The sequence below is a fragment of the Trichechus manatus genome, unplaced genomic scaffold (genome assembly GCF_000243295.1).
Source record: "Trichechus manatus latirostris isolate Lorelei unplaced genomic scaffold, TriManLat1.0 scaffold00032, whole genome shotgun sequence".
NCBI classification, from domain to species: domain Eukaryota; kingdom Metazoa; phylum Chordata; class Mammalia; order Sirenia; family Trichechidae; genus Trichechus; species Trichechus manatus.
The window spans coordinates 19,736,912-19,756,890 of record NW_004443968.1 but is presented as its reverse complement, the minus strand read 5'-3'; the positions used below and the strand labels follow the sequence as shown (position 1 = coordinate 19,756,890).

The 19,979-nt window shown below is 31.5% G+C and overlaps 1 protein-coding gene across 16 annotated transcripts in view; it reads right to left on the bottom strand.

The window, feature by feature from the left end:
* PPIP5K2 (diphosphoinositol pentakisphosphate kinase 2) overlaps positions 1 to 19,700 on the bottom strand; it is an 87,239-nt gene extending 67,539 nt beyond the window's left edge. For 8 of the 16 annotated variants that reach the window (XM_023730135.1, XM_023730137.1, XM_023730140.1 and 5 more), the window contains exons 1-16: positions 19,301 to 19,700; positions 17,556 to 17,751; positions 14,984 to 15,074; positions 13,725 to 13,810; positions 12,043 to 12,197; positions 11,156 to 11,257; positions 9,897 to 10,058; positions 8,049 to 8,170; positions 6,681 to 6,782; positions 5,579 to 5,665; positions 4,556 to 4,631; positions 4,371 to 4,480; positions 3,547 to 3,632; positions 917 to 1,042; positions 653 to 774; positions 192 to 374 (exon numbers count right to left, since the gene is read on the bottom strand). In XM_023730135.1, the coding sequence (XP_023585903.1) occupies positions 192 to 374; positions 653 to 774; positions 917 to 1,042; positions 3,547 to 3,632; positions 4,371 to 4,480; positions 4,556 to 4,631; positions 5,579 to 5,665; positions 6,681 to 6,782; positions 8,049 to 8,170; positions 9,897 to 10,058; positions 11,156 to 11,257; positions 12,043 to 12,197; positions 13,725 to 13,810; positions 14,984 to 15,074; positions 17,556 to 17,751; positions 19,301 to 19,414 (1,920 nt within the window). In that variant the 5' untranslated portion in view covers positions 19,415 to 19,700. Of the gene's footprint in view, positions 1 to 191; positions 375 to 652; positions 775 to 916; positions 1,043 to 3,546; positions 3,633 to 4,370; positions 4,481 to 4,555; positions 4,632 to 5,578; positions 5,666 to 6,680; positions 6,783 to 8,048; positions 8,171 to 9,896; positions 10,059 to 11,155; positions 11,258 to 11,727; positions 11,831 to 12,042; positions 12,198 to 13,724; positions 13,811 to 14,582; positions 14,622 to 14,983; positions 15,075 to 17,555; positions 17,752 to 19,300 lie in introns of those variants that run through there. The other 8 variants (XM_023730136.1, XM_023730147.1, XM_023730150.1 and 5 more) reach the window with 5 other exon arrangements.
* Between the last annotated feature and the right edge of the window lie 279 nt (positions 19,701 to 19,979).

Here is a 19,979-nt window from a genome sequence, read left to right as displayed (position 1 = left end):
AGAAGACAGGAAAGGGGATACAATTGCAAAGGGCATGTAGGGCCATCAGGGTTGCTCCAGTGTTCTATCTAGGTGGTGTTTACATGACTGTTTGCTTTATAAAATAAGTAAGCTTGAGATTTTTGTTTTATGCACTTATTTCTGTGTATATAGTATTTCACAATGTAGAGGAAGAGTTTGCCAAGGCCTACCTTTTCATAATCTTCAGCAGTAAAATCTCTGTCTTTCTGAAGTATTTCATGAAGTCTTGCTTTCACACGTTGCTGACAACTGCTCAAAGAGTCACTATCACTATCCAAGAGACCATTCATGTTTGCACTTTTTACCATCTGAACAAGAATAGGTGTAAGCTCTCCTTCTAAAGCTAATAGTCCCTAAACATTAAATAAATCCAACAGATAAAAAAAATTAATATGCATAATAAAAGTATCATAATTATTTTGTTATATGCTGAATTTCATTAAGTAAACTATATTAATAAATAATAATAATAATAATATAGTTTATCACTGCCATTTGAGTGCTTTAGTTGGAATTTCCAAATTTGGAATTTTTAGATATTTGAAATTTTTAAACTGAATACTGCCTTAGTAAAAATCTTTTAAAAGACAATTTTAAATAAAAATTCTAATAAATCTAAAAACATTTATACCTTTGCAAAAGCAGCTGCAGTCATCTGGACTCGTCCCTCATCAGATGCATATATTTTGAGGTCATGTCGGTAGGTACTATGTAATCTAAGTAAACCACAACCAGGAAATCCTGCATAATCTCCTGAAAATAAATCCTCAAATCACTTAAGCTATATTTTTATCTCACTGTACTTCTGTAAATATTTACTAACATCTCCAAGTAAATGAGAATTTGAAAACACAATGTATATATTTAACCAAATTAAAGAAATTCCAAGACTCACCTTGACCTCCAGGATACATACACCTGAAAGCTCTTCCAAGTTCTTCAGCCTGAACCCTGCCTGCAGGGGTTAGTTCTCCTCCCCATTTTAGAACCAAAAGTAAGGATGGCTCTTCTCTTCGGCTGTCTAGGATACATTAGAATGGATAAAACAAATGTGAAGTTTGGTTTTTTTTAAACACGTCTCAAGATTTTCTTCCTATACTCTCTTCTGCAGTGGAATATGGACCACATGTAAATTACTTTGTTCTTTAAATGTGCTTATCTTTGTAGGCTGCTGCTTCTGACAGGAATACCCATCGTTCCATCGTTAAAGTCCTACTAAAATTTCAAAACCCCTTTCATACTTTTGGGAAAAGGTGTGCTCCCAATTTTCCGAAGATTGCTTTTCCCCTCCCTGTTCTCAGACTGGTTTGCCCAGTATATTTAATTAATTGAGTTACATTATGATAGATGAAGGATCCTGATCTTCTGCCTTTATACTAAGGGCCTTCTACAGTGCTATCACATAAAAAGTATTACGTTAGCTGAAATGAAGATACACATATTTTAATGAATGGGACCAGTGATTTGCATAATTTTAATGAAAATGTGAGACTAGAGAGACTAATATATATTTTAATTTAAATTTTCTAGGTGATAAGTAGAAAAAATATAGAAAAGAACAGTTTTTCATCTGGAATTGTGGAATCACTGTGTGTTCCAAACCAGAGTACTTTCACAGACTTGTAGAAGACATCATAAGTGAATGGGTTTCTGTACTTAATTTGGACCTTTTATCATGTCCTCAAGATCTGTCTTAGGTTATGGAAAGAAAGGTAATTAAAAAATAAGCATTATAAATAGTAAAAGAACTTAATGAAAATTTATTAAAACTGACAGAAAAATCACCCTTTCCCCCGGGGCCACTTAACAGTTTTATGAACTTTACCATGATGGTCAATATTAATTTATGGAAGGACCATTAATTAACTGGCTTTTTATTTTATTTATAGAAAGCTTCTGATCAAAAACATTAAAATATAGGAAATTAATGACCAAGGGTAACAACAGAGCAACATGTCAAATTTTTAAATAAATAAATAAAGATTAACACATTCAAATTGTTTGCCTTTAAGATAATCATTACTTCATTTCTGCTACTAAAAATAATGCTATTGTCAATATCCTTATCAATTAATCCTTCCCTGAATATCTGATTACTTCTCATAAATAGAATTAAGGTAAAAGTATATGAACATTTTTTAAGTTATTGACAAATTACTTTCCAAAAAGTTGTGTCAATTTATACTCCTATCAGTAGACATATCAGGGAGATCCTGTCACACTGAATTCTCATCAGCATTTTGTATTACTAGTTCTTTAAAAAAGAAAACACTTTGCCAGTGTGTTAAGCAAAAGACTGGTATTTCATAATTACTGGCCATCTGCGTTTCTCCAAAAAATGGCTTTGTGAGATCCTTTCTCATTTTTCTTTTGAAATGTAAATGAATATACGAGCTTTGCTGCTGACTGCTCTTAGAAGACTAATCTTACTTAAATGCTTATTCTGGCATATTGGGTGGAGGAAAATATCAATTTATTTTTGTAACATGTTGATTATATATTTTTTTGAATAGTCTTTTTATACTTCTCGAGCTTCCCTGTATACTCTGCCCTCATCTATCCAAAGAGTAAGAAAGAGGGACGTTAAATAATATTGAGAAATAAATAAGCTTTCTGAAACAACCCAGAGTAAAAAGGGAAGTCCTAAAGAGTTCTTGAAATAAATAAAATCTATCCTTTACTTCCGCTGCTACTCATAGAGTTTTTACTGGCCAATATTTTTTAGAAGTAGATCACCAGGTCCTTCTTCCTAGTCTGTCTTAGTCTGGAAGCTCCACAATCAATGCCCATGGAAGCAACAGTCAAGAACTCAAACAATGAATTGTACTGGGCAAATGTGCCACAAAAGACCTCTCTGAAGTGTTAAAAAGCAAAGATGTCACTTTGAAGACTAAGGTGGGCCTGACCCAAGCCATGGTATTTTCAATCGCCTCATGTGCATGTGAAAGCTGGACAATGAATAAGGAACATGGAAAAAGAACTGATGCCTTGGAATTATGGTGTCGGTGAAGAATACTGAATACACCATGGACTGCCAGAATGAATAAATCTGTCTTGGAAGAAGTACAGCCAGAATGCTCCTTAGAAGCGAGGATGGCAAGACTGCATCTCACGTACTTTGGACATGTTATCACGAGGGACGAGTCCCTGGAGAAGGATGTCATATTTGGTACAGTAGAGGGTCAGCGAAAAAGAGGAAGACCCACAATGAGATGGAATGACACAGCAGATGCAACCATGGGCTCAAACACAAGAACGACTGTGAAGATGGTACAGGACTGGGCAGTGGGTTTTGTTCTGCTGTGCTCAGGGTCGCAATGAGTCTGAACCGACTCGATGGCACCTAACAACAAATCCTTTACTTAAAGGATAGAATGCACAGTTAACAAAACTACATGTTATTTTTCCTTTCTTCAGCATGCCAATCCGTAAACAATTAGGCAGAACATCGTCCAGAGGTAATCAACAATACATAGTAAGTTACTATACATAGTTGAAACACAATAGGCATTAGTAAAAACATACCTTCTTCTTCACTAGATGTTTTAGGACAACCATGAGGAAGATAGGTCAATTGGACCTTACGATTTATTCCAGAGAAATGGCCATACCTGAAAAATAAAATGGTAAGCAGAAATGGGCAATATTCAATAAATGCTGACGTCACCTCCTAAAGAAAAACTAAAATCCATCTAGAGAAAAACTAAATCTTACATATTAATGTCCCCTTTTATCTGTAACTGCCTTGCTGAGTTCTTCAAAATATTCTAGCAGAAAATTTGTACCATAGGTAGTCATTTTAACCACCTTAAAAAAAAAAAAAAGAACAAAAAACGTTTTCTACAAAAGTTAGACAATTCTGAAAAGAAGACAAAGTATGAAAGTATGTAAAAACATAAATAAATTTATCTTTAAGAAATAAAGGATATAAGATTTTAAGTGATTAAACATGTAAAGCTTATACAGAAACACTGGTGGTACCAATTTCAGTGATTAAAGCACAGTGCAAAACTGGTTTTGATTTAAACAGCACTAAATATACGGTCAACTCAGCAGTGTGGCCCTCATTCAAAGGAGTTCTTCATAGAAAATCCAAATTTGATGTCCTCTTTGGATCTTTTCATAAAAATTTAAAGTGAAACTAAAACAATAACCTTCAATACAACAATCTATTTTTTCTCACTGGTATAAATAATTCATTAAATTCTCCTTATCTACAGTGATAAAGAACAAAAAGATCAAACTGTGAAAGGAATTAAAATAGAGAGCCTCGCATATAAAAAAGCACATTAAAAAAAAGGAGCACCTCAATTAGTTATCACAATTATGGGTTTCGAAAAGATACTCACATCTCCAATACAGTCTTAAGTTGCTCAAGTTTTGACTTGTTTTCTTCAATTTCAGAATCGTTATTTTGCCCAAGCTCCATAAGAAGTTGTCGTGCAATATCTAGCACTTCCTATAAAATAAAAATAAAAAATTAAATTTTTATATAATTTCACCATTAAAAACTTAAAACAAAAATCAAACTTACTTGTAATTGTTTTGGCTTTTTGAGTTTTAATTTCCCAGATTTATATCCATCACACTTTTCAAAAAGATCAAAAAATCTTTAAAAAAAAAAAAGACAGCACTGTTAGTAACTTGCATATAATTAATATTACTACCATGTACTTACATGAATCAATAATAATAAATGAAAAATATGTGACTAGAAAGTTGGGGTCTATGTCCTCTTTCACTGTATCATGCTGCTCCCTCTGCTTTAATTGGTAAAATTTAGTATTGTATTAAACGATGTCAAACTGTTAATCATGATGTTATTTTTAAAATTGTTTTTTCATGATGAAAATTGAACATATGATTATAATACAAAATATTATATACTCTCTCCTGTCAATGTACATATGCTAAAAAAATACCAATCTCAACACATTTATTTAATGGCTCAGGTTTTTAAATTTTATCATCTCCAGATCAAATACTGAATAGAAATAACTTTCATCTTACTAATTTTCTTCTAGAAGGTTGAGAGGTTAATGACTCTCAGAAAGCAATACAAGAGCATGATAAACCAAGCCTAATTATAAACAGAACATCTTTATAACAATAAATAAAAGTCAGGTTAGATTGATAATCAGGTATAGATAGTACCATATTTTTTGTTCAAATTCTTATATATATAATTACTTTAAGTATGCATCCAGTGGTTTAAATACTGTTGTTGGTGTTGTTATTTGCTGTTGAGTCAATTTCAACTCATGGCGACCCCATGTGTGCAGAGCAGAACTGCTCCATGGGGTTTTCATAGCTATGACCTTTCAGAAGCACAACACCAGGTCTATCTTCTGAGGTTACTCTGGGTGGGTTCTGTCAACCTTTTAGTAGTTGAGTGCGTAACCACTTATGCCACCCAGGGACTTGTTTAAATATTAATGGCCAAAAAACAATAGGTACACAATGTTTTTCTAAATAGCATGTTAATCAAAAGAGTTTAACGTGTATCAGAAATCTCAAATTATCTCATAAGTGTTAAATTATTCTGCTTAAAACATACTTTTGATGCCTCACTTCCATTTTCATTTTTTGTTTTGGTGTTCGATCCCCGTGACGTATGACAGCTATAACACATCTAAGTTCCATCCTAAGATAAAAAAAATTAAAAAATATGTTCCATGGAGAATAATACTTGTAACAATCAATCTTAATTTCATGTAACCAAATCCTGAAAAAAACTGAAGAAGCTGGAGGTGATAAAACTAAGTTACATAATATGATATTTACTTCCTCTCTAGAGATGATTGTGTTAATTCTAGGATAATGAAAATAGGTTCCAGTCCCTATAATTTACTAAATATCTGCCCTAATAGCATAGATCCCTATAGGCTAAGATTTCATTAAATCAAAATAAAGTTTTAGTGGATGGTTGTGATATTTATCCATGGAAGAAAAACAAATATTTCAAACTCACATTAGTGGAAGATAAAATGGTCTTAGAAGCATGCTAGATTTAGGAAGTATAATCCAGTATTTGCCAAAGTGTGAGTCATAGAACACTACTACCCTGCAGGATATTAGTAAGTTAAATGGATAAATTCTGAGCTAAATAAGATTGGAAAATGCTAGTTTAAAAAACAAAATTAAATCCCAATAAGGATTTCTCAGAATATTAAACATGTTATTATGAATCTCTAAGATGTGAAGGTGAAGCACTTATCTCATTTGACTTTTCAAGGAGTAATTTTCACTAGTAGAATGTAGGGATCACTTTCGAAATACTGCTCTAATTAATTTACCTCAAAATATGACTACAATATGACTATATTTTTCCATCATATTCTGAGAGAGCCAAAGTTATATGATCACTGACCATGAACCTTTAAGCAACTTCTCTCTTGGCATCTCTTTTATTTTTATGGCTTAATTCAACAGTTTTATAATAATCCAAGCATTTTTCAGGATTTTACTTGTAACACTATAAAAGATTTTTAGTCTATATGGACCCTTGTAAAAGCATATAATCTATTCTCCATCTTTAAATTGAATCATAGGAAAACATACACAGTAAAGTACCTAATAATCACGAAGAAATTTAATTTTTATTGTAATAGCACATGGAGAAATCCAAGAGATTTCTAAATTAAAATATTCGAACTTACATAGTTCCAGATGTAGTTGGTACAATTGGGATATCTTCAGCTTCTAAGGGTATTGACCAGGGAATATGAAATTGTGGAGCAAGCTCTCGCATTACAATATTGCTTTGGAAGGAAGGAAAGAAAAAAACAAAGAAAAAAATTAAAAATTAGTGCATTTTAAGACAAAACGGTACATAATGACAATAATTATGAATCATAAGGAGTTACAGTCAAATTATTGAGGGATTACATCATACAAAAAGTTACTCAAAGACTGAATTCTGGTCAAGAAAAATTAAATCAGCAGTTCTAAACTGATGTATCAGAGAACACTAATGGGATGCTACAAATTTAGAATTATTTACTTAAATTTTAAAAATATAAGTCATATTGGGTCAAAGAAAACACCATAATCACATCATATCTAATTACATACATTCTGAAATCTAAGATTGTCTCTTCTGTGTGACCACTGGTCATTTTCTTATCAGTTTATTGAACACCAATAAAGCTATCCTAGACACCATGCCTATATTTAACAAATCTCTATTATTATATATTTTACTAATAGGAAAACAACAGAAACACATTTAAGTAAGTATAATTTTTCTTGTATTGTTAAAATTTAGCATTTATTAATGCTAAAATTTGGTAAACTCTTCAAAATTTCACTTTAAGAGCAAGTTCACTAATCTCTGAAAGATACTATAAAAGCTAATTACAATTATTAAACAACATTTTAAAGTGTAAGTTTCCTATGGCTTTGTCATACATACTTTGAAATTACTTAAAAAACCATTCCTATCTTGCTAGTTTCGGAGTCAAGGTATAAAAGACCACACTAAAGAATATAAAAATGGCATCTCTATAGGCAAGAATTCTTTTATATTCACTTGATAATCTCATTATCGACAAGTAACATGTGCTTCTAGAAAGAAATATTATTCAAAAGAATCCTGAGCTTCAAATATTTTTATTTTATTCTGGTTACTAATTTCATGAATAGCTCATTTTGTACCATGAAGTAAGAAAATTAAAACTTTTCAATTATAATTATACAGCAAAAACTACAGAAAAATGGTATTCTAATCCATTAGCTATTTTGATTAATAATCACCATGTTACAGCATTTCCAAATCTACAAAATTAAGATACTTTTAGCCCTTCATTTATACTGATCATAAATTAATCTGTCTTTGATAACCCTGAGTATAATTCAGGATCTGGAATGGCATTTGGGGGTGTCACCTCATGAACATTGATTTTTACTCTAGATTACCTAAAAAATTCTAATCTTTTGACCTTTATAATTATTTGGTTGCTGAATAACCAGCATGCATTAGCTGTAACAAAGGTAAAGAGAATGAAAAATAAAGAAAAAAAACTTACCCAAGTATTTTTGCACAATCATCATAATACTTCATGGAATTTTTCACAAAACTGAAGCCATTGACATCACAGACATAGGACTGTCCATTGGCCCGTAACAAATCAAAGCCACAGACTGTTTGCTATTAAAAATAAATTATAAACTTTAAGATTCTATTTGGATTATTAAGATTAACAGTTTTCTAGTCTTATTAGTATATACCAAATTTTATCAATACCAAAAAGTATATTGGTTTACTTCACAGTAAATAGAAAATGATAGAAATCACTTATTTGTAACTTGATTGCTCTGAAGATACATTATACATGCCATATGATTACTTAAGTTCTTTACCATCAAGCAGATGTAGAATAATAATGTTTAAGGGACTAGAGAAGCCAAAAAAACACTGCATTAAGAAGTCCTGATATTAACATTTAATTTAAAAAATATATTTTTAAAGGGTATGATTAAAAAATAAATTTTGCACTAGCAGAAATTATATCACTTTACAACAAGGACAGAAAGAAGAAAGGAGAGAAGGAGGGATGGAGGGAGGAAGGAAGGAAAGACAGAAATAGTTTGAAGACATATTCGAGAGGAAATATCCAATTAGCCCTACGAATCATTTAAGCCCTGATAACCACATATTTGTGAGCACCTGAAATCAATTTACTTTCTCTGGGAGAAGAAAGTAGCTTAAAGGTTTGAATTTCCTGCCTAGACTCTAGGAATTTTCTGATTTTCCATGCTTTATGTTCAAATTATCACGTATCAGTATAATGCAATTTTAAGTCATGGCTTTTGGAATTCTGGCATAATTAAAACTATGTATAAAAAGCGATTAAAATATATTCACAGGCTAATAAGCTAGTATTCCTTTCATGAAAGAGACTTCAAATATTAAGACACAGATTATTTATTATTTAATAACCAGTAATATACACTAGCCTTTACATTATAGATTCCAAGGTAAAGTTACAAGAGGTAAAATTTATCCTTTAGTAAATGCAGATTGTACTACTTCTATTCAAAATTTTATCATACAGTAGTAAGATTAAAAACCTTACAATATAGATTAATTGAAGGAATTCATAAAAAATCAGAATTGAAAAGGTTTTCTTTTTTAAAATATGTTAAACATGTCCCTAAACGCTGACTAGCCCTACTGTTTTAGTTAAGTTATTCTCTGTAATTTTAATTTTTTAATAAATTGACATGGTTACCTTGTATGTAATAAAGAATACAGAGAAACAAAGACTTTCATTTATTACATATTTTTATTATTAGCATTACAAATATCCCTTGAAAACACATTAAATGTTTAGACGTATCAACTAGTTTCTCAGCTTAAACCAGCAAACCAGTTGTCAGTCGATTCCAACTCATGGCTATCCCATGTGTTTCAGAGTAAAACTGTATACCACATCATTTTCAATGGCTGTGACCTTTCGAAAGTAGACTGCCAGGCCTTTCTTCTGAGGCACTTCTAGGTGGATTTGAACCGACAACCTTTTGGTGAGTAGCTGAGTGCTTAAACATTTATGCCACCCAGCAGCTACTGTCTCAGCTTCCTTCTCCAATTATAAGCCCAAATAACTTTTCTTTTACTAAAAAAGAAACTGGAATTCCATTTATGAGAGACTATACAGCCTGTATAGAAGAGCCCTGGTTGTGCAATGGTTAAGTGCTTAGCTGCTAACCAAAAGGTTGGTGATTTGAACCCACCAGCCACTCTGGGAGAAAGACGTGGCAGTCTGCTTCCATAAAGATTACAGCCTTGGAAGCCCTATGGGGCAGTTCTCCTCATAAGGTGGAACTGACTTGAGGGCAATGGGGTTTTTATATAGCCTGTATAACATCTTTACCTTAAAAGCAAGGCAGACTTTCCAAGCAATTAATTTCTCTCGTGCATTGAGAATAACAGGGTATCTTACTTCTTTTCCTTCACTATCTCGTTCTACCTTGCCATCAAGTGCTGGAGATTTTCGAGCTTCAGCATGGGCATAATCTGGACCCACTGTATAAACCTTTCATGAATGTTTAAAAAAAAAAAACACCATCAGACAACAAATTTTTAAAACAATAAAAAATGTAGTTTAGACTTTAAACTACCAAATAGATATATCTTTCTATTTTACACATCAAATATTTCAATACATTGGAAAAAGTTACAAATAATTGATTATATTGCAAAGTGAGGTTTCATTCTCTATAGAAAACTATTGCACTGAATATTATGGGTGAATACTAGAATGTATAAGATGTGAGCCCTTTCCTCAAATCGTTTAACAAAGGAAAAACATAATTATAAAACATTACAGAAGTTAATAACTGCCATAAGAAAAATATTAAAAAGGGGAGGGGGTAGAGCACGAACTCCAAGGCTGACAAGAGAGGGATATCTACTCCAATTAGAGGTAATAAATACAAAGGACAAAGGCATGAAACAGCATGATATATTCAGATAATGTCGAATTATTTGACACATTTTATGTTGTAAGAAATGAGGTTTGTAAGACAGACAGAGGACAGAATGTGAAGTATGTTGTATGCCAGGCTTATGAATTTGGCTATTATACTGTCGTTGAGGACTCATGGGAGAATTTTTAAGGAGAGGTTCATGATCAAATCTACTTTATAAAGAACAGTCTGATTAGAGAGAAACTGGCTGAAGATAAAGCAATTAAGACTATTCGTCTCCAATAAAAACCTTAGATATTTTTATATCACATTACAGTTGTTGCAGATCTCAATACACTGATCACTGCCTGGAAACTGTGGTGGCTAACAGACCCTTGTCCACAATATTTTATTATTTAATGCTCTTTTAAAGAAACATAATAAACTGTATGACAAATTCAGTTTTTACGTATGTTGATAACAATACTTCAATAAAATTTGTTTTCTTTGCAATCCTGTGTTTTATTTTAAGCATTTGAGAACCTAAAAAAAAGGATCTCTAGGCTTCAGACTGCCAACGTCATTCATGGTATAAAACAGATTAAAAATTCCTAGTCAAAAAGAGATACAGAACAAACATCTAGGTAGTTAAAGAGTTACCTCCTTCTAAGATCACTGGCAAATTCTAAATACAAAATTAAAACATACTTTTATTCAATCCTACCTTAACATCAGTACCATCTGTGGGCATAAATTCTTCATATATATATGAGCCCGTTTTTCGTACATTGCTTTCTGGGGAATAAACACTACTTCTACTGCCAATCTGAAAGCAGAAGATGTCCATCAAATATAATGTTTTCTTCATTTTTATGCTATAACACTTTTGCTATCTATTTTCATCTTTAAAAATTCAAATCAAAACCAAACCAGTTGCTGTCAAGCTGATTCTGACTTACGGCAACCCCACGTGTTTCAGGGTAAACTGTGCTCCCTAGGGTTTTCAATGGCTGCGATCTTTCAGAAGTAGATCGCCAGGCCTTTCTTCCAAGTTACCGCTGGATAGATTTGAACCACCAACCTTTCAGTTAGTAACCAAGTGCTTAACTGTTTACACCACCCAGGAACCTCTATTTCCATCTTAGTTATTGTCAAATAAATTTTTTTAATCCATAAATCTTTAACCATGCTTACTCTGTACTTCGCACTATATTTTCTGCTGTAATTATAACATATATGTAAGCTAAATAGCATAAAAATACAACAAACACTCAGAATTATGTTTCCAAGATTCACCTATATTGCTGCAAGTTTGTTCACTGCAAGTTTGTTCATTTCTACTACTATCGAATTTTCCACTGTGTAAATACACCACAGAAGCAAGTGACTTTCTCGTATTCTGTAGATAGAAATTTTGCATAAACGTTAAATAACTGAAATAATGCCTTGCTTTTCTGACAAAAGTATATCAGTTTTATAAATCTGTCTCCAAATGATATATTTTTAAGAGTGCAATATTTAATAAGTTTTATTAAATACTCGATTGCTTTTAATTAAATTTATACAACAGACGTACCAAGAAAAGTATTTACTAGGATTACAAAGGTTTACCTTTCGAAAGAGTCTTTGACTTCCACCACCTGCAGACGTTGGATAATAAATGTAAACATTGTGATCTTCTGCACTTACTGGCTTTTCTACAAATGGCTTTTGGAAAACTTCTCCATTTACTTCAACATGATCTTCCCCTTCAATCAGATTGCATTCTATAAATCAAAAATAATAACAAAAAAAAATTATACACTGCATGCATTATCTAGATAACCAAAAACCAGGTGCCATCAAGCTGATTCTGACTCATCGCAACTCCATGTGTGTCACAGCAGAATTATGCTCCGTAGGATTTCAATGGGTGACTTTTTGAAGTAGATTGCCAGGCCCTTCTTCCAAGGCACTTTGGTGGACTTGAATCTCCAACCTTTTGGTTAGCGGCCTGGCACGTTAACTGTTTGCACCATACCATATAATTATTTAGGGCTTTTTTAAAAAACCAGAACAGAGAACACAACGAAAAGTAATCTTGGATAATGCACTGATCTAACCTTAATTTAAAATATTTTTGCGAACAACATATACTAACATTTATGATACACATGGCATTTGGAACAACATTTTTTCTTTAAAATCTTATGAATGTGCCATTTCACCATACCATGCACAGTATTCAAAGTTAGATAGAAAAAGTTAAATAGAAGATGACACCAACAAAAAAGATTCAGAGGTAACTCTAGAACGTCACCATCTTCTGAAAAATGTATGGATCATTTGTATCAGATACCATACAACATAAAATTGTTTCAGTTAGAAAAATGACCCACGTGTAGAGTCAGCAAGCAATCTAATCAGAAAGTTAATTTTTTACCCCTAGACTGATGAGAAAAGTCCCTGTTTCAAATAATAAATGCTACATCTGGATTTTTTTTTGTTTTAAGGTACAACAAAGCCATCAAAATTCCTCAAAATATTAAGTGCTATCAGAATATTAACTCTTAAAATAGATAAACACTTATTTTGCCCTTTTAGAGTAAGTTATGTATACTCTAAGGAGCTCTGGTGGTGCTGTGGTTAAGTGCTTGGCTGCTCACAAAAAGGTCAGCGGAACGAATCCACCAGCCGCTCCCCGGGAGAAAGATGTGGCAGCCTGTTTCAGTAAAAGTTACAGTCTTGGAAACCCTATGGGGCAGTTCTACTCTGTTCTACAGGGTTGCTGCGAGTCAGAATGGACTTGACAGCAGTGGGTTTGGTTTTGGTTATGCGTAGGCTAGCTTACACACTATGTTTAAATATCCAGGAAAAAGAAGCAAAGGTTGCTTAAGATATTAAGTACTAATAAGTAGTAATATCTCAAAATTTCTACTTATTATCATCAGAGATTTTAACTGTGGCATCTTAGCATGAAGTTTTTAATACTTAATTCAACAGTCAGATGAATCACTTGTTTATCCCTAATCAATACCAATTTATGAATTGTGTAATTTTAAAACTCTTCTTCATGATTCTCAAGAGATGTGTCCAATGTAGACCAAAAAAAAGAGGACAGATAACTCCTAAATTATTTAGACACTATTTCACGCATAGTATCACATTTTAATTATTTATTTAGATCAGAATGAAGAAAAAAACACCTGAATAGAATACCACAAATTGTTAAAATTCATTCCACTTAATTACAGAAAGAAAGTATCCTAAAAGCATGTTGAGTAGCAGAAGACAGCCTGGTTAAAATCTCTTACCTTTGGGATTATTTGGGTCACGGTTCAAAATTGCATAACGAGGAAGTAAAATACCTTCAGCTTGAAGGATACTATACACTTCTCTCCTAAAGAAAAAGAAAAACATCCTTATTGTTTTTGCTCTAGTTCACAGTGAATATATTATTGTACTGTTTTTAAAGTACATCATTACTGGTCCACTACTAAAAAGGATACGTATGTTCAGTTTTTTTTTTAAATAAACATATGCCATCTATAATACTGAAAAGTGTATTCTAAGGAAATACTCAACCAGGAGAACAAAAATTTATATACAAGAATACTTTTTGTAGCATATTAAAATACTAATTTTTAAAACTAGAAATGTAAATTTATAAAAAAAATAGTTAAAGTCGATATAGCTCAATGACAGAATATTACCTATTGAAAACATTATGCTCAAATAATATTTAATGACATAGATATTCACAATATTCTGTAAGAAAATTGACCCCAATTTTATAAAATGTGAGTGTATTTATGTGTTGCTTTCTAAAGGAAAACAATGTGGTAGATAAAGTGGCAGGATTAAACAACTTTCTTTATGCTTTTATTTTTCAAACTAGTTAAAACTAACACACACACATATATATATACACGTTACCATAAAAACGTGTTACTATATAAGCCTAGGGGAAATATTTTACATTTTTATATATTAATAGTGCTACCAACTGGAAGAAAAAAATAAAAAATAGAAAAACAGGGTCTTACATTTTATAGTGTTTTCTGATATTCATATTGTTATGCTAACACACAAGAAAATAGAATGCTAGTGAAATTAAAAGAGTAGCCATCAGAGTGAAACATCAATTAAATAAAATACATAAATATACTCACATTTTATAGTTTCTCTTAAAAATTCATGGTTTTGGCCTGCTAAGACACATAGTGGAATATTTTTCAAAATGAGTATACCTCACCATTTAAAAAATTTAGTTATAAGGTGTAAAAATTGCTCATAATTTTCAATGGTTTAAAAGGCTCTGGAAATTATATCTGGTTTAAGTCTTTGTTCTACTAGGGGGAGAACTACTCGTGGCACTGGGCAAATTAGTGGATCTCCATGATTCTCAAATCTCTTCATCTACAAAAATGGGTGTAAATATCTATTTCTGAGTATTGTTTTGAGGACACAAGGATTGAATGTATGTGAAAACATCTGATGCATGTCACCATACACTAGGTATTAAATAAATGTTAATTTTCCTTCCCTTAATTCAGCCAATTGCATAACTCACCTATCTTGTATGAGATACTGCATATTCAAGTCATTGATTACAAATGGATTCCTGAGTTTTGCATAGGCAACTGCTTTGTCCAGTGGAAATCCTAAGAACACGTATTATTAACATATCTCAAAATAAACTGATAGCTATAAATTTATCAACTTAAATTGATGCCCCCCAAAATAATTTCATTATGCATATAACAACCTTCTGAAATGAAATAATACATAAACCTTGATTTAACTTATACAATTAAACATCTTATTTTTTACTAGCTATTTTGATTGAAAAGACATAGCAAGTCAGCGGTTATATAAGCAAATTTAGAGCACTGACATGTTAGTCAATGCCTGACTATTCAGTCCCCTGATAGAGGGTAAGATTACCTTACAAAGAAAAATCTAAATATGAAAAGTTTATTAAGTGTATCACAATCACCTGATGATTTCTTTTTAAATATATACAATTGCTCTTCTCCTCACTTAGAAATTTTAATGTCTATACATACATATTAGTTGATAATTCAAAGAACTTATGCACCTTTAAAAATAGCAGCAAAAACAAATATGAATTCATACAAAACAGATATGCTCAAAATATAAAATACATGAGCAGAATCACAATGCTGCTACATCAATGTTAAGATATCAGAAATTAACGCCCTAATAATAAAAAACACTAATTACAATGGAAACAAATCAAATGGCAGATATGCCAAGAAGAGGTCTAAAAAAAAAAATCCAAAAAATTTTAATGATTATACTTTACAATTCACTCTCTTTATTAACACTAAAAGTCTCTAATTTTATCTATCAATACACATTATTAAGAGAGGCAGTATACCACAGAAGTTAAGAATATAAACCTGGATTCTAATCCTGACTCCACTTTTCACTAGCTATGCAAATTTATTTAACATCTCTAAATTCCAATTTCTGGCTGTAAATGGATATTTTATCTATTAGCATTTTTGAAGGATTAAATGGAATAGTGCATATAAAGCACTCAGCACAGTACGTGGCATAGAAAGTGTTCAGAAACTGTTACCTATCATTATTCTTTAAATGATAATATTTCAATAAATATCTTATCTGTGGAAAAGGGTAAAAAATGAGTAAATATGCATAATTTTCAGATTTAACTTCATACCTGTGAATAAACTGTATTTTGTAGTGTTACCAGAATAGTTGGGAGAAGAAGGACATATTAAAGCATAATGAAGTTTTAAAAATGAAACAAAACAAAAAGCTACAGTCAGTTAAACAAGATTTATTCCTAAATTCCTCTTATTTTTAAAGTTTAAATAGAAATATACTATACCAAAAATTACTTGGCCACAAACTACAAATCCCTCAAGTTTTATAGACTCTCAGAACTCAACATTTGTTGTAAAAATGTCCTGATGTCTATAATTTGAAGCCTCCTAGCAGAATTTAATAAACGGGAAAACACACAGTCAGTTCCCCACTTCTTTGTTAAAGAGGGACATTTTCCTTACCCAGAGAGAACACATGGGATATGACCTTAGATAGACCTACTCTTTATAGGTAAATAACTTTTGCAGAAGAGCCACCTTATACTCAAAATAGGCAAAATTTAATGTTCTCTGAAATGAAGGACTTCAGTATGCAAAGATCAAGGCCTTGGCTTGAAATAATGACAATCAGTTTGGGCTACGAGAACACAAAAAGCCTGAACGATACCCTATTCTTTTTTTGCTGAAGGAGATCTTCTGGAACAACTAACCTGAGTGAGACTTTCACACAGCTCAGAACTAGATATTTTGGTAACAGGTGAGAGTTAAATATTAAAACATTTATAAGTAAGAGCACATCTTTTAAATTTTAATTGTTAGTGTGAAATTCACTTAAGTTACAGATTCTTAGATTATAAATTTTCAGATATACATTTAGTTATAATCTTTACTATTTTATATGTGAAAACTCCCTGAGGTAATAATTAAGCTAAATTTATTTTTAAGTTTTATTAAAAAAAGATACCAAGATCTAAAATCTCAATTAAATTCTTAAAAAATAAAGTATAAATATGTATAAGCATATGAGAAATGACAGATCATTTTCTACACAGCAGAATCATAATGGTTTACAAATATTCAATAATTCAAAGAATTTATCCTAAGAAATTTAGAGATGCAAAGATATACATTCAAAGAGTTCATCATAAGCTTATTTTAACAGTGAAAAACTGGAAACCATCTAAATATTGGCAGACTGGTTAAGTAGATTATAGTATATCCACATGATGACATACTATGCAGTCATTAAAAATTAGGTTTTTGAAGAATGATATGCAGGGGAAAAAATTCTTGATATATACATAATAGTGAAAACAGCTCAAGGTAAAATTACATATACACTGTAACACTGAATTTGTTTTTAAAAATACACACCAAAAAAAAGACTGGAAAGAAATAAATATATCAAAATGGTAATATCACCCATCTGTTAGAGTAGCATTATGGGTAATTTTAATTTTATTTTCCTGTTTTTTACAATTTTCTACAATTAACATGTTTAGTTTTATAATTAGAGAGGATAAAGGGGCTTCCCCTCTTCTTTAATACCTTTAGAATGGAACGAAATAAGACAATCACATAAAGGCCAATTTTCCACTGGTTCATTCAAAATAACATCCTCTTCAAATACTACTACTGTGATATATTTAAATAAGGAGATTCGTTCAAGAATTTCTTTCATTGGTTTGGATTTGGATTTCTTTGCCATGGAACATATTCCAACCACAATCTGCCTTTCCGGTGGCTAAAACAGAAAGGAAACAAAAAATCAAGACTTAATACAAACTCCAAAGTATAGCTATCTTAATCTTTTCCAGAATTAAGTGAGACATGCACTGAATCTATATAAGTGACACATTAATCAACAAATGCATTTATCAAAATTATATGTTATAATATCAGTTTTCTACAAAGGCCTAAACATTTTTTAAAAAACAGAAATACTTTCAGAATATAGGTATTATTTTTAATCAAATCTAAAACCTAAACAAATATTCCTCATTTCACTGTTTCTAGCATTTATTTGTCCTCCTCACACCAGAAAACAGCCAAAATCCTATTTAATTCAAGTAAAAAGGCAAACAGGAGTGAGATAAAGATTCTCTTGCCTAAAGTAAGGTGCTATTCCTGACGATAAAGCTATACAGTATTAAACTATTTTTATAGATTGAGCTTGAATATTAGCTGGTCACCACTGACAACTTGGAAGGAAATTTTAGAATAAGCCAAGCTATTAACAGAGGTGTCAGGAGATACATGATAATCACTCTGCACTGAAAGTCTCAAAAGAGTGACGGTCCGATTTGCATTTCAGATATGTGTAACTATACTATGAAAGATGTTAAATAACTACAGAAAAAATTTAAAGAATTATCTAATAGTTATTTTTGTTTTTACTACTTTTAACAAGTATAACAGGTATTTATTTTAAACTAAAATCCTCTTTCCAATTGAAAACGTAAGAAAAACAAACACATATTCTATGTTTATATTTGAAATCAGTTCTTAGGGTAGAACAACTTCTATTTGTAAGGAAGAAAAAAAAAAAGATGAGTTAGAAAAATGTGGTGCTAATGTAACTGCATCTAAATGAACATAAATGTGTGTCAATTCTAAAGATCTAGTATGGATACAAATTCCATACGTCAGAAAGAGATTTAGACCGACTAGCTGACTTACACACACACACACACACACACACACACACACACACACACACACACACACACACACACACACACACTAATGTAGACAGTTGAGGTAGAATCTACTTCTAATCAAACAGTCTGTGGATTTCTAAATGATTAATAAATCGGGATATCTTCAGGTCAACCAGCACTTGCACTGACAACATGACAAAATTAATGAAGCTGGTTAAACAACCTCCTTCTTTAGTACCTTTAAAATTATTTCCTTCTAGTTCTTTATCTTGACGTATTTGTTCTATATTTTTATATACAAGAAACCCTTTTGATTTATGGACCTGATTACTCCATGTTTCTCCTTGTCATTTTATCTACCTAACCCTTTGCTATGCTAGGCATATCACTGAAAGAGACTAAAATAGGCATCGTTAAACAACTTAAAGTCTGACCCCTAATTTTATTTCGTGATGCATAACAGGTTCAACAATGTCACTCATGAACCAAAATATACTCTTCCTGTTTAAAACATTTCCAGCAAATTCTTATGTGAAAAATGTGTTAACAATTTAAAATAATAGTTTTAATTCACATTAACCATGCATAGTAAAAGCCTATACTATATTGGTCTTCTCTCACCAAACAACTTACAGACTCATCTTCGTCGTCATCATCTTCATCTGCATGGTGGAAGAAGTGTCGATAATTTCCAGGATTTACTTCAGTATCTTCAGGCCCGACAAAGAATCTAGGGGCTTCACTCATTTTGATTTCATTTGCTATACATATAATGTAAATGATCTATACTAAAACTCATAAATAAACAGCATCAGAAGAAAGCATTCTCTCGATAGCTGGCTGACAGAGTCTGTTGCAGCTTGTTTGTGCTTATACAATCACTTGAAATTGTGATGACAGTTAGCTGGAAAATGTTCTTTTGTTCTCAGATATCATTGCTTCATTGCTGATATTTAAGTTCTTGCTGCAGTTTAAAAACAGTAAGGCTACTGTTTCCCTGAGTTGATACAGCAAATTTTTTTTTTTTTTTTACCTAAAATGCATAAAAAAAATTAATTTTGGAGAGTGTACTTCAAAAAATATTCAATTCAAAATAATTTTAATGGCACAAATAAATTCCACAACAATAATTTGATGTATACCTTCAAAATGAAAATCCTTTCCTTACATAAAATTAAGAAATTAAGATTCTGATCTTTGGTAATATACGTCTTAGCAATATGACAAACTGATAAAAAGAATAAGAAACTACCCATCCAAAAATACTGAGTAAATTAGGAGCAAATTATTCAAATTATGAGGAAATTACCTT